Source organism: Crotalus tigris, unplaced genomic scaffold (genome assembly GCF_016545835.1).
Source record: "Crotalus tigris isolate CLP2741 ecotype Arizona unplaced genomic scaffold, ASM1654583v1 scf7180000018371.15429387391:27106975, whole genome shotgun sequence".
Classification (NCBI taxonomy): domain Eukaryota; kingdom Metazoa; phylum Chordata; class Lepidosauria; order Squamata; family Viperidae; genus Crotalus; species Crotalus tigris.
In genome coordinates this window covers 8,782,112-8,794,881 of record NW_024096970.1, presented here as the reverse complement: position 1 = coordinate 8,794,881, position 12,770 = coordinate 8,782,112, and the positions used below count along the sequence as shown (strand labels likewise).

Sequence of the window (12,770 nt, the reverse complement as noted above, 5' to 3'; positions counted from 1 at the left end):
ATTCATCAGTCATTAACTAAACTGCCTAAATGAAAGATAGAACATCTTATAACCTTTTTTAAAAATTGCAGTAAGCCTCAGCACTGAAAATGTATGTTCTCTCCTTCTTTAATCCTGGTTTTGAATAGAAAATGAAAACTTTTCTCCCACTCAATTCAGAAAGAAAGATGGGCCTCTCTTAATTCTATTTATTTACAATAGTTGTAAGCTGCTTTACATGTTTTGTAGTAAGAAAGCAGAACAAAATATTTTAAATAACTGAGCACTAAATACACTATGTACACATTAATCTGAGTACACTTTGTGATTGGGATAAGAAAGACTTTAAGTCAAACTCAGCTCCTAGTGAGCATATCTGTGCATTTCTCATGCAGCATTATGGAAGTGATTTGCCATTGCTTATTTTTTAAATTGGATTTCTCAGTCTGACAGCTCTGGTATTCCCAGTCTAGTCTTTCAGGAACTAGACAAGATTGTTTAGGTTCTGACAAAGATTGTGCAAAATTTATGAGATAACTTGCTACATATAACTAAAACAAAATGAAATACATATTATGATAGTTTAATGCAGACTGGCCCACACACAAACTGGCTAGTATATCCATTTTTAAAACAATAACAATTCCTTATCCCATTCAGGTTTTAAAATAATTATATATAATGGAATATAATCATATGAATGCATATAATATGAAATAAGAGCATCAATGTGGAAAAACAGGGTAAATTATGTATTGTATTTGTTTTGCGTGGATTTTGTTACTGTGAAACCTTCAGCAGCTCAGGACAGAGCAGAGACTTCTGTTCCTTGGATTCAGATCTTTAAATCAGTAGATTTGAAAGAGATCATCAATTATATTCAAACTACTATTGTGATATTAAGAAAGTGTAAGTAGAAATATCCCATGTATAAATATAAGGTTGTTAAATAATATTAAGACTGGGCTTCCTCATTTTTTAACAAAGACTTTTTTCTTTGTGTTTTTTAGTTTTCCTAAAGAGAATAGAACACTTAGTAAACAGTCATGTAAGAAAGGATGCCATAAAAAGGGGGTGCAGTACATTGATCCCAAACCTAATCAGGATATAGTATGTACATAATGTTGATGGTTTCAATATAAATTCAAACACTGGGAGAAGAAAGTTGAAAGAAGGAGAAAGGATGCTAAGGATAATAGGAGTGTATCATCCCAATTATTGAATTTCCTTCCTAGGAAGAATACATTTGTTTGCTTGCTTATTACATTTCTATGCTACCCATCTCACTAATGCAGCAGCTCTTGGCAGCTTACAATATAATAAAATTTAAAGATACTAAAACAATTAAAATTAGAATAAAAAGTTAGAAAGTTAAGAATCAAGATGATGGGCAGCCTGGGGGTGAGAATCTTATCTATCCCGTCAGCCAGCCTTAATGTAGCAGGCCAAACACCCCAAGAGTAAGTTTTTAGACTCTTCCGGGAGACCAGGAATGTGGGGGCAGATCTTACCTCTGATGGGAAAATATTCCAAAGAGAGGGGGCCACAGCAGAAAAGGCTCTTCTCCTGGAAATGGTTGGAGTTACTTTATTGTCTTTTAAGCAGTAGGCAATTTTTACACTTTGGAAAATACATTATGACTAATTTAAGTCTATACAGTTGACAAAAAACATACATAAATGTAGCTAGATAAAGCTAAATGTCATCTCATTTGTTATTTAGAACTAAAGTTCAAGTAAGCAGCCAAGGGCTTGCCAGATGCTTTGAAGGGCAACTGTCAGAAATCATTGACATGTTAACTAGGTCTGATGGGAGTTGCAAACTCAAAAGACATTGTATTGCCTTACCCCTGAATTACAGTATTTAAGTCAAACATTCTGTGGAATATGAGGCATTGGATAAAAGAACTGATTATGAGAGAGAGTATGAGGTATATGAGAAAGAGAAAACTGTAAAACAGATTTAGGTGTTTGAGTAATGATTTGTTGACCAAACCACTGTCACATATTTTTAAAGTACAAAAAAAAAATGCTGTTTTTGTTTCCTCTTTTCTTTCTCCAGTGACTAAATTCACACACAGTACTAAGCAAAATTATGGTGTATTTGACTATAATTTAGTTTTATGTATGAACCTGGTCATTTTGCTGACAAACACATGCTGGTAATATTGCTTATAATATGAACTTAAGCAATCCAGTTTTTGTTAAACAAATTATAGATTAGGACAATGTACAAATCAAATCAATGTTTCATTTGAAGGAAACTCTCCTTCCTGCAGTAAGTAAGATATAATCTTGATTAGACCTAGGCAATCTTCTTGGCACTGATACTTGATTATGGTCCAGCTGTACTGGGTGGCCAAGAGGAGAATTTTGGTTTGTTGTTATATAGGTTTGTTTTGATTATAAAGGGCTAGGAGTGAGCAGCCCACTTCCTTTCCTTGCTAACAAATGGCTTCATAAAGAAACAAAGGAAGTTAAATTGCTATCTCTAATATATTATGCTTGGCTTCATTAAATAAGCCAAACTGTTTCAGTAGAGACACCAGAAATGCTGGAGATGCTACTGGCAAGTTATATTGAGATCAAAGCACAGGCTTCTTGATAGAGAAAGTAGAGAGTATGCAGCATTAATGCGGAACTGCTTCCTGGTGTTAGAAGTAAAGTCTTCATCCTGGTTCATCCAAGCCGGGAATAAATAAGCAAACATGGCGACTGCTTTGGGAAGAAGGTTACAGTTTATTGCAGAAAGATGGTTCTTCAGGAAAGTGCAGAGGAGAGAAGGAGGGCAGAGAAGGGCAGAGAGAGCACATGGGCAGTAGGTTTTATACCCCCCCCCCTAGCCTTTTGTTTGGAATAGTTTCCTGTTCCTGTGGCATGAACCTTGAGACTGTTTCTGAGTGTTTGTCTAGGCCTTAAGATCTGTGGTTTAATTCTGTTATCATATCCTGCTTCCCAGGTGATGGGGCTGACTCCTAGAGTTTGGGTGGGGTATGCAGATCTTCTCTTTTGTCTTCTTGATTGCTCTATCTCCAACTTTCTGATGGTTTTACATTTGCATTTGTATAGGGCTAAAGTCTTGCTTGGGGCAGAGAGATAGATTTGGGGCCAAGTTTGGTTTTAAAAAGTCCTTTTGAGGAAAAATATATTTTTCTGCCCTTTTTAATATTTCTTTCTGGGTTAACTTTCATCAATCCCCCGCTTTGTGCCTTAAGTGTGTATTTATGACACACTTATTGGCACAACATTAAAATTGATCTGGTCAGGGAGACTTGGTAGACAAGCTTTTGAACTGTTAAGCAAAAAAAAAAAAAAGAAAAATAAGACATTAATGGAGGCAGCAGAAAAAGATCCCTTTAGTGGCTCCCAAAAGGGGAGCTTGCACCCATAAAGTTCTAAAAGTCAGGGCAAAATTTTGTTAAGTTGAAAAGAAATTTATAGTGTCCAATATTCTGTGCCAATCATTTTCAAATGTTGGATATCACCTTTAGCTTCCAGTCAGGTTTGCATACCTCCCAAAATTCTTCACAGCCATGGTTTTCCTTCGTACATGACCACTGGCTGCCCAATTTCAAGGGTTGTTTCCTGCCTTAGCTCTTAATTCAGTGCATCCAGGTTTGTAATGTCCAATATGCCAGGCCATTAAATTTTTCTTTAAATTGCACATACTGAGCTCTAGGAATCCCAATCTGGGCTCACCAGTGCAAGATATTCAGGGCTGAAGTTTGGGATTTTTCCTATTGCTTCCTTAGTCAGGGCATATGAATTGCAAATCACCTGAGGGGGCCTAGTTCCCTCTCCCCTGGAATCTGTTGGAAGTTGGTCCCACAAAGCTTTGGTGCAATAGAGCAAAAATCAGCCTGAGGAACTTTACTAAAGGTAGGTGGAGGGGATAGACTCTGAATGGTGTGAATGGTGTATGTGTGCATATGCAGCTATTTGTACAAAACAGGCAATACAAACATTCTGGAAAAGTTTTCCCTCCCACCAGATAGAAGTCCAAGGTGTTCAGTACTTGTTCTACCACTTATTCCTAAATGCCATCTCTCCACTAATACATTCAACTGGCTTGTTACAATACAAATGGGGCAAGAAAGAAAAGTTTACAATGAGTTTCCACCCTCCCCCCACAGTCTAATTTTCTCTTCTGAGGCTTCACATGGCACCACCTTCCTTCTGCAGCTCTCACAGGCCTCTGGGTAAATGGTAGGACTTGGGAAGATGTTCCCCACTCAGATTGCATGGTGGCTTTTTAGTGGATGGCTGGATTCAAAACTCAATTCCATGGCTCAAATGGATGGAGGCCGCATCTGGGTCTGTGTGTTCTGCTTCCAAAGGCTTGGGAGAGGGTTTCAGGGCTGAAAGATACAAGAACAAGGTCTCCCCCCGCTTTCTGGGTGGACTCTACCAGGAGAGGCAGACAAAAGGTATGGAGAACAAAGGGCAGGAAAAGAATTGGAAGGGAGGTAGCTTGCAGGCAGTTTGAAAAGGGCATTAATACTGCAGTTATTAAACATAGACAAATGGGGAACAACAAAATGAAATGTTTCACCTTTGAACTTGACCATTTGCAACATATTATGTACAAGAACTTGCAACTTGAAAGGAAGAGGAGAAAAAAAATGCTAGGCAGCTTGAGAATGCTGAAAACTCCAAATAATTTTAAAAGCCTAATATTTTAATATGTGCACATTTATTCTAAAATATACCACATCATTTTAGAGATTGAGAAATGCTTATGTTTCAGAAAGCTTCAAAGTAGTTTCACCAGTAAGTGATAGGATAAGAAAAGTAACTTAAGAAAATTATTTCACCACACAATCAGACTTGAACTTCAAAATGCTCTTGTAGATAGACACACATTTTTCAGGAAAAGGATAGATAAAACACATACAGTAAATGCAAGTGAAACTTTTCCAACAGATAAATTTAAAACAATCCCTCCTGGTAACTTAAGGCTATTCTTTAGCATACACAGAGAGAAAGAGGAAAACAAACAAACAAACACATTTTTTTTTCTTCACTCTGTTTGTTGGCCAGACAAACAGAGTGAGGTATTTCCTTTTTGTGGCTTATTTTTAAGCAGAATTTCTAGCAGACTTTAAAATTCTTTTTCCTTTGGATTTGAAACAGTTAACAGTCACATTTACCTCTCACGCACAGACTTTGACAAACATATATACACAAAGACAAGAGAACAGAAGTCCTAGTTTTACACATCCTAGTCATTCCCACCATAAATTTCAGATAACTCAAGTTAGGGAAGGCACATATTTTAAGCATACCACGTGGTTGCATAGAGAAGAGAGAGAGAGATAGAGAGAGAGAGAGAGAATCACTATTTCTTATTTTCCCTTTTAAGTACCTTTATTTAGCCAAATTGGTTTCCCAGCAAGGCCCTAAGCAAAGTCTATTTTTCTTTCATACGCTACACAGTCGAAATCTCCTTGTGAGACTTCTTTCCTAACACAGTCGAAGTCTATTTTTCTTTTTTTTCATATAGTTTCTTTACCTACCTCTTTTCCATTCCGGCCTGGACAGGAAGCTGATTCCTGTCCCAGGCTACGAGCAAGCTTTCAACTGGGAAACCTACCTTAGCCCTTGAATTGGAATCTCCCATTCTTATTTGACGAGATTTTCCCTTGACGCTAAAGGGCACTACACAGTCAAAGCCTCCTTTTGAGACTTCTTTCTTCCACCACGATTCTTTGTGAGTCCGGTAAAAATGGGACTCAAGGAGCACTCTGGATCCCTCACAGAGTTCGTGGGACAGCTCCTCTGAGGGATCCTGCCACGTTTTCAGACCAAAAAGGGGTCTGCAGAGACACTTCTGGTTTCCTCGTTAGAAGGTACTGGCTACTCTTCGACCGGCCGGCTTCACACCACTGTTTACGGACGCCTCTAATGTCCGTGGGCACCTCCACTTGCTCTCGGAGGTAAGTGGCCGCTCCCTTCCTGAGGCTTAATTTCCTAACTTTGCTTTGCTTACAGAGCCTTACCAGCTAGTTGCCCAAATCCAATTCTTTCATTCACTCATTCCATTTCATTTTCACACAGCCTCTCCCTTTTCCCTAACAAAAGGTTCTGTGCTCTGGCCAACCCCCATGCTTTCCAGGTTCTACCAATTAAACAGATCCTTTCTGCGGCTAGGAAAGACCAGAAGCAGCAAAATCCAACTGTGATTGGGAAAAAAAGTCTTCTCACTCACCCAAACAGAAATGCACACATTTTCTTTGTTCCCCTGGGCTTTAAACTTAAAATTTAGAGGTACTCACCTTCATCTTCTTTCCAAAGCAGCCCTTGAGCTCAAACTCTCAAAACTCCCTTTACTACCCTAGCTCCACATGGGCAAGGCCTGGGAAACCCATCCACAGACACAAGGGGGTCTGCTGCCGGCAAGATGGGGCTTACCAGTCTCAGTCCATTGGAGAGGTTAGCTTGGAGTCCCATCTGGGGTGCCAAATTGTTAGAAGTAAAGTCTTCATCCTGGTTCATCCAAGCCGGGAATAAATAAGCAAACATGGCGACTGCTTTGGGAAGAAGGTTACAGTTTATTGCAGAAAGATGGTTCTTCAGGAAAGTGCAGAGGAGAGAGAAGGGCAGAGAGCACAGAGAGAGATTGAGCACATGGGCAGTAGGTTTTATACCCCCCCTAGCCTTTTGTTTGGAATAGTTTCCTGTTCCTGTGGCATGAACCTTGAGACTGTTTCTGAGTGTTTGTCTAGGCCTTGATATCTGTGGTTTAATTCTGTTATCATATCCTGCTTCCCAGGTGATGGGGCTGACTCCTAGAGTTTGGGTGGGGTATGCAGATCTTCTCTTTTGTCTTCTTGATTGCTCTAGCTCCAACTTTCTGATGGTTTTACATTTGCATTTGTATAGGGCTAAAGTCTTGCTTGGGGCAGAGAGGTAGATTTGGGGCCAAGTTTGGTTTTAAAAAGTCCTTTTGAGGAAAAATATATTTTTCTGCCCTTTTTAATATTTCCTTCTGGGTTAACTTTCATCACTGGGCAGTGCATTTCTTATTGCTGCCTTAATGTTGTAAGAATGTTTTGGTTTATTGCTTTCCCTTCGATTCAAACAGCCAGTGAAGTGAGAGGATGAAAATAAATGATACGGCTTGTCTAAAAAGTGGGAAATGTACTATTGATCCAGAGGCTGCAACCCATTCTATTCAAGTGTAAACTGCACATTTCAGTCTGTACCTAATTCCTTGGTGCACATCATTTTCTCTTTCCTCAAAGCACTGGACTTCCTAGCTCTTAACTAGTCATATTATTTTCCCTTCTTGCAGCTTAACCATGTTCTCTGCTTCTTTCTTATGTATATTTTAATGAATACATTTTCAGTTGTTCCACATTTCTGCCTAGGCTGTCTATTGGCTGTCATTTTCGTTGGCAGCTTCATTTTGTGACTGACTGTACTGGGTTGTCTCTTTCTATTTGTCTCTTGTGCCATGCCTATAAATAGACAGCTCTGACAGTCCTTATTCTATTCTGGATTGAGCCTATCTACTGCATCTGCTGGACTCCTTGTATATTTTTGAAAAGGAATTTCCATTTCCCACCTACCATGCCTGCCTAACATTGACCATCTTAGTATATTTTGTCAATGATCTTGGTTATATCAGCCTCACTTCCAGCAACAGCTTGTTTTGATCTTCCTGCTAGGCCTCAGAACAATTATAGTTTGGTATCTGTTTTGGAAAATAGCAGATTTTTGTCCTAATAGGTCTTGCAAGTTACAAATCCAATCAATTCTGAGCCTGGATTTCTTATACATATGTTACAGGAAATGTCTTTGTGTAAATAAAAAACAAACTAAGATTGTTATTCTTTAAACCCTGTTAAACTTGAACTCTGGAGCTGAAGGGCTCATGAGAGTGGTTTGCCAGGATAACTGCAGCTTTATTCTCAAAGCTTCTTCCATCTTCCCTAATCACGTGCTTTCATGGTGGTTGTGATTGTTATGCTACAAGGAAAGCAAGGAAGGCAGAAGAGGGACTACTTATGGACAACAAGGAAAGGAATCTCCAATGACAGCACAATTGGGATAAATATTTTTTTGTTTGGGACCATAGCAACTAAAGACGCTTGATACCTCTGTCTTCTTGGTTCAGGAACTGGAAAGGCTGCATCCTCTGATCCTTTATCCTGAGAACTGGCTATAGATATTCAATCATATTGCATAAAAGGGATAGACCATGAAAAAGATTGCCAGATTTGATCCAGGAAAATGGGAAGCCAATGGAAGGGGACAACAGAAACACATTTGTTCCTCAGTTATTTATGTCCTGTAAAATTATAGATGCCAGATCTGAAATCAGTACATATCTTGATCTTACTTGTAGCTATTTAGGGATCATATTGCATTCTGAATCACTGAGTAGACATCCCCGTTTTATATGTCTGCTTTAAACCTATAAAATAGGCTAATGAAAGATATTTATTTGCCACTAAGACTTCTGTCTTCTCCCTGTCAGATGCAGATCTTGCCTCAGTACAAACTGAGATATGACTGATGGCGCCAGTCTAGAGTTCAGGAACAGCTTTTGTCCTTAAAAGCAGATATTAGAGTGATTATTGCCATCACCACGTTCTGTCCTTCTGTCCTTGGAAACCAAAGAAGCACCAAAGCATTAATAAGATACTTTATCTGGAAAGTTTGCATTAGTCCCAGAAATGTTGCATAGAAAAATATTTTGTTTTATATTCGAAGAGATGCTAAAAAGCTCATTGATCTGGAAAGTTGTCTTGCTTGACAAGAATATATCAAATGGTGCAGTAGGGAGCAGATGGGTCTCAATCCTCCATTCGGTTAGAATGTGTGAATCCCACTTAAATAAATGAGAATCATAGCACACTCCTGTACATATCTGCTCAAAAGCAAATGAATTTGTTGAAGGTTACTCAACAACAATGAATTTGTTGAAGGTTACTCCCAAGTAAAGTGGCACAGATCAGAGCAGCAGTGCTGAACAAGTTAACTGAATGTGGGACATTCAGTTTTAATGAAAGCAAAAGTTATCTGTTCCTAATTAAGTTAGCTTCCTTACAATAGAAAAACACCTCCCCATTCTAATCTCAAAAACAATAGGAAGGAAATATGGATATATATTACATTTGTTTAAACTATTAAAATCTCAGCCACCCTCGTGCACCACAAGTAATTTCAAATATTACAATTATAAAACTTGCAACTGTGTGAAAAAACGGTATTTGTATCGCAACCCAGGCTCTTCAGGGCTAAAAGTAATAAGAATGGATGGAGCCTAGAAAGTAACTTCTGTCTGGAGATCACGGACCTTTGATCTTTATTGTTTATTTATTTATTGGATTCCTATGCCAGCCATCTCAGTAATACAGTGACTCTGGAAAATTTACTATATAATAAAAGTTACAAAGTGCAAAACAAATTAAAATAGAACAAAAATTTAAAAATTAAAATTGAAAACCAAGATGATGGGAGCCTGGGAGTTCTAAAATGTTAGTGGTATTGACAGTAAAAATAATGGTATAGGTATAGGCAAGATCTCCTGGCTTCCTTTTATTAATGCAACTCACTGAAGGAGTATCTCTATTCTGAATGCTGAAGTTTTAGCATCTACCTGCAAGTAATCTGTTCCTCAAACTCTGGAATGCTACTGCCTGCCACAGTAAATGAACATTAACTGTGCCCAATACAGATGTGCTGGAGTACAACCTCCATCGTTTTCAGCATGGGTCACTGACTGGGGGTAATAGGAATTGTAGTCCAAGCATCTGGAGGGCATTAATCCAGATGTGCTTATGCACATATCATTGAAAGAAAAGTAATAAATGATATTGGTATTAAAGTACTATTGTTTCATGCTATTTTTTTAATGAAAGAGATTATTGGAAATGTGCTAATGCAAAATAGTGTTCTGTTCTAAATTTCAATCATGATCTTAGCCAACTGTGGTCTGATATTATAGAAAGGGATACAACTCAAAGGGTAGAAAACCCAGCATTGAAAGAATGAAGTCTCCTTTCATACTATTTTTTATCTATTGATCCTAACTACGTACCTCCATATTTTTCCTTTTTTTATCTTTTCTTTTTCAGCATAGCTACAGAGAAGTGGGAATTCTGCTTCTATACTTGGCTGTTGGAGTATCTGTTTTCTCTGGAGTAGCCTACACTGCAGAAAAGGAGGAAGATGTTGGTTTTGACACTATTCCTGCTTGCTGGTGGTGGGGGACAGTTAGCATGACAACTGTAGGCTATGGGGACGTGGTACCAGTGACTGTCGCCGGCAAGCTGGCAGCTTCTGGTTGCATCTTGGGTGGGATTTTGGTTGTGGCACTGCCTATCACTATCATCTTCAATAAGTTCTCCCATTTCTATCGCCGGCAAAAGGCCCTTGAAGCTGCTGTGCGGAATAGTGATAAGAAGGAACCGGAGGACTCTGAGAATTACCCAAGCCAAGAATCAGATGCTTTCAGTGAAGTTTACCACAGAGATGAAGATCTCACCAGAAACATCCTTCCAGTCTACTGAATTGAAGACTTATCTAGCGTCAAAAAAAGGCAAATTGGTAGCAAGATGGTCAACAAAACCCTTAACTACTTCATTATGGATTTATTCATTAAAAGTGATCTGTTCCAAAAGCATGTATAAAGTAACTTCTTCCTGAGCCATTGCAGAAAACGCACTAACCTTATACACCTGGATTTTCACTATTCTTCCAAGCCAGTATATATTATAACTAATTCAAATCTCAGTCCGTCAAGAGACATCTGGAGCAAAATGGACAAAATAGTTTAAGATTCCATCTGTGTCACATTCCTTCAAAGCAACAAAAGAAAGTAGATTCATCAATACAAGCTTTTCTGTCTTGAGTATTGTACTGGCAATAATACTTCTAGCATCCCACCTCCCACAGTGTAATTTACAGGCAGACATCCAAGTACTTGGATTGGGCTGGAAATTCAAGTTTGGAATCTAATAAATATACAAATTATATTATAAATAAACACAGTTTTATTTCAGCTGACATTCAGTAGCTGCAGCTATTCTTCACCACATATCCTGAGTCTACATGCAACCAAATATTTCCACAGTCTGTTAACTGTTTTCATAATATTGTTTTCTCCCCCAGACATTTTAATGTTCTGATTCATAATTTATCTTCAAAGATTGCCAAAGAAATGAAATACTGATTGTAAAGTTATAACAAATAATGTTTATGGCTTCCACAGAACTGAGATTGTGAAAGAACTTCTAACTTGCCTTATAAATGTCTGTCTGATGGAAGCCATGGAAGCTACCAGCATAACCTAGAAAGATTTTAAATTGATCCAAAGCTGATACAAGATAAATAGAAAAGATTGTAATAGCTGATGTCCTGAAGAAGGACTGGAGCAAAAGTCATGATAATGTTTCTCTATGGCTAATTTTGCACTACCAAATCTTAACAAATCTATGCATGATTTATAGGATGATATAAATATTTTCCTTCCCTTTCCAGCTTTTCCATTTCCCTCTCCATACCTTATTCTCATTGCCATCCAATAAAATTCTTTGATGGTAAACTCAGGGTACAGATTAAAAGGATGTACTTCTTCTATTATGATGCACTAAGTGGGGGATAGGGTACTGCTAAAAGTGCAATGGTAGTCATTAGGAAAAAAGTAAAGTGTTGACAAACTCATACACAAGATAGATTTATCGGTATTATGATTTGCTTTGCTGATGAGCTTCCTAGAAATATTTGATTGTCTACTGTGAGAAAAATATGCTGAATTACATAAGCCTTTAGTTTTATCTAACTGGCCTTGTATTCCCTCATGATTATAGTCCTGTAAAGTAAGACTGCATGATACTGATCATCCCAACACCTCTTATGTTAAGAATGGAGAACTGGTGATCTCCCAGATGTTGCTGGATTCTAATTCATTCTACTCAATCAGGATAATGCTGGCATTTGTAGCCCAATATTTAGAAGGATATAATTTCTGCACTTTTGTAATACATCATCTCCAGCAACATATGCTACTGTTTCTAACTTGATTGTTACCCTACACAGAACAAGACAAGTGTACTTTATAAGTCTCAGCAGATGTCACCCCTGTCCAGCTTGTCTGGGTTCAGAAGCTAAGCAGACTCAAGCCTGGTTAGTACTTAGATGGGAGACACTACCAGGCATCCCAGGCCTCTAGACCAGAGGTCCCCAACTTTTTGGGTACCAGGGACCAAGTCTGTGGAGAAAGGAGACCGGAGAGTGCGTGGTTTTGTGTGCTGTCTGCATCCCATGGATGGGGCTTTGCTTGTTTGTGCAGACTGGTTGCTGGCATGTTGCGGCCCAGTACCAGTACACGAATCGGGGATTGGGGACCTCTGCTCTAGATCAAACTGGACAGACTACACAGACTAGATAGGGAAATACACAGATATCCTGGAAAAAGTAACGTGACACTTCTTTTTGTTACTATTACCAAAATGATTAGATGGACATGTCCAGGTATTCACCGCGAACTGAGCTCAACTCAGCACTGCCTTTTCTATTACACTTAATGAAATGTTTTTTGAATTACTACATATATTTAGTTCATTACTGGAGATGGTTAATCTCCCAGTACTCATTATTTATATTATTTATATGGGGGGAAGGAGGCAGGGAGGGAAGGAAAGGAAAGGAAAGGAAAGGAGAGAGAGAGAGTGTGTGTGTGTGTTGTTACTGTAAATTGTAAAGCCTTATAGTCTACCAATTGCAATCTTAAAATAGATTAGTGGGTATATGCTGATTTAATGAATTTAAAATATGTCAGAG

The 12,770-nt window shown here is 38.4% G+C and overlaps 1 protein-coding gene across 3 annotated transcripts in view; it reads left to right on the top strand.

Annotated features, from left to right (window-relative positions):
* KCNS1 (potassium voltage-gated channel modifier subfamily S member 1) overlaps window positions 1-12,037 on the top strand; it is a 32,267-nt gene extending 20,230 nt beyond the window's left edge. For all 3 annotated transcript variants that reach the window (XM_039351317.1, XM_039351318.1, XM_039351316.1), the window contains one exon: window positions 10,064-12,037. In XM_039351317.1, the coding sequence (XP_039207251.1) occupies window positions 10,064-10,498 (435 nt within the window). In that variant the 3' untranslated portion in view covers window positions 10,499-12,037. The remainder of the gene's footprint in view (window positions 1-10,063) is intronic.
* Window positions 12,038-12,770: the final 733 nt, after the last annotated feature.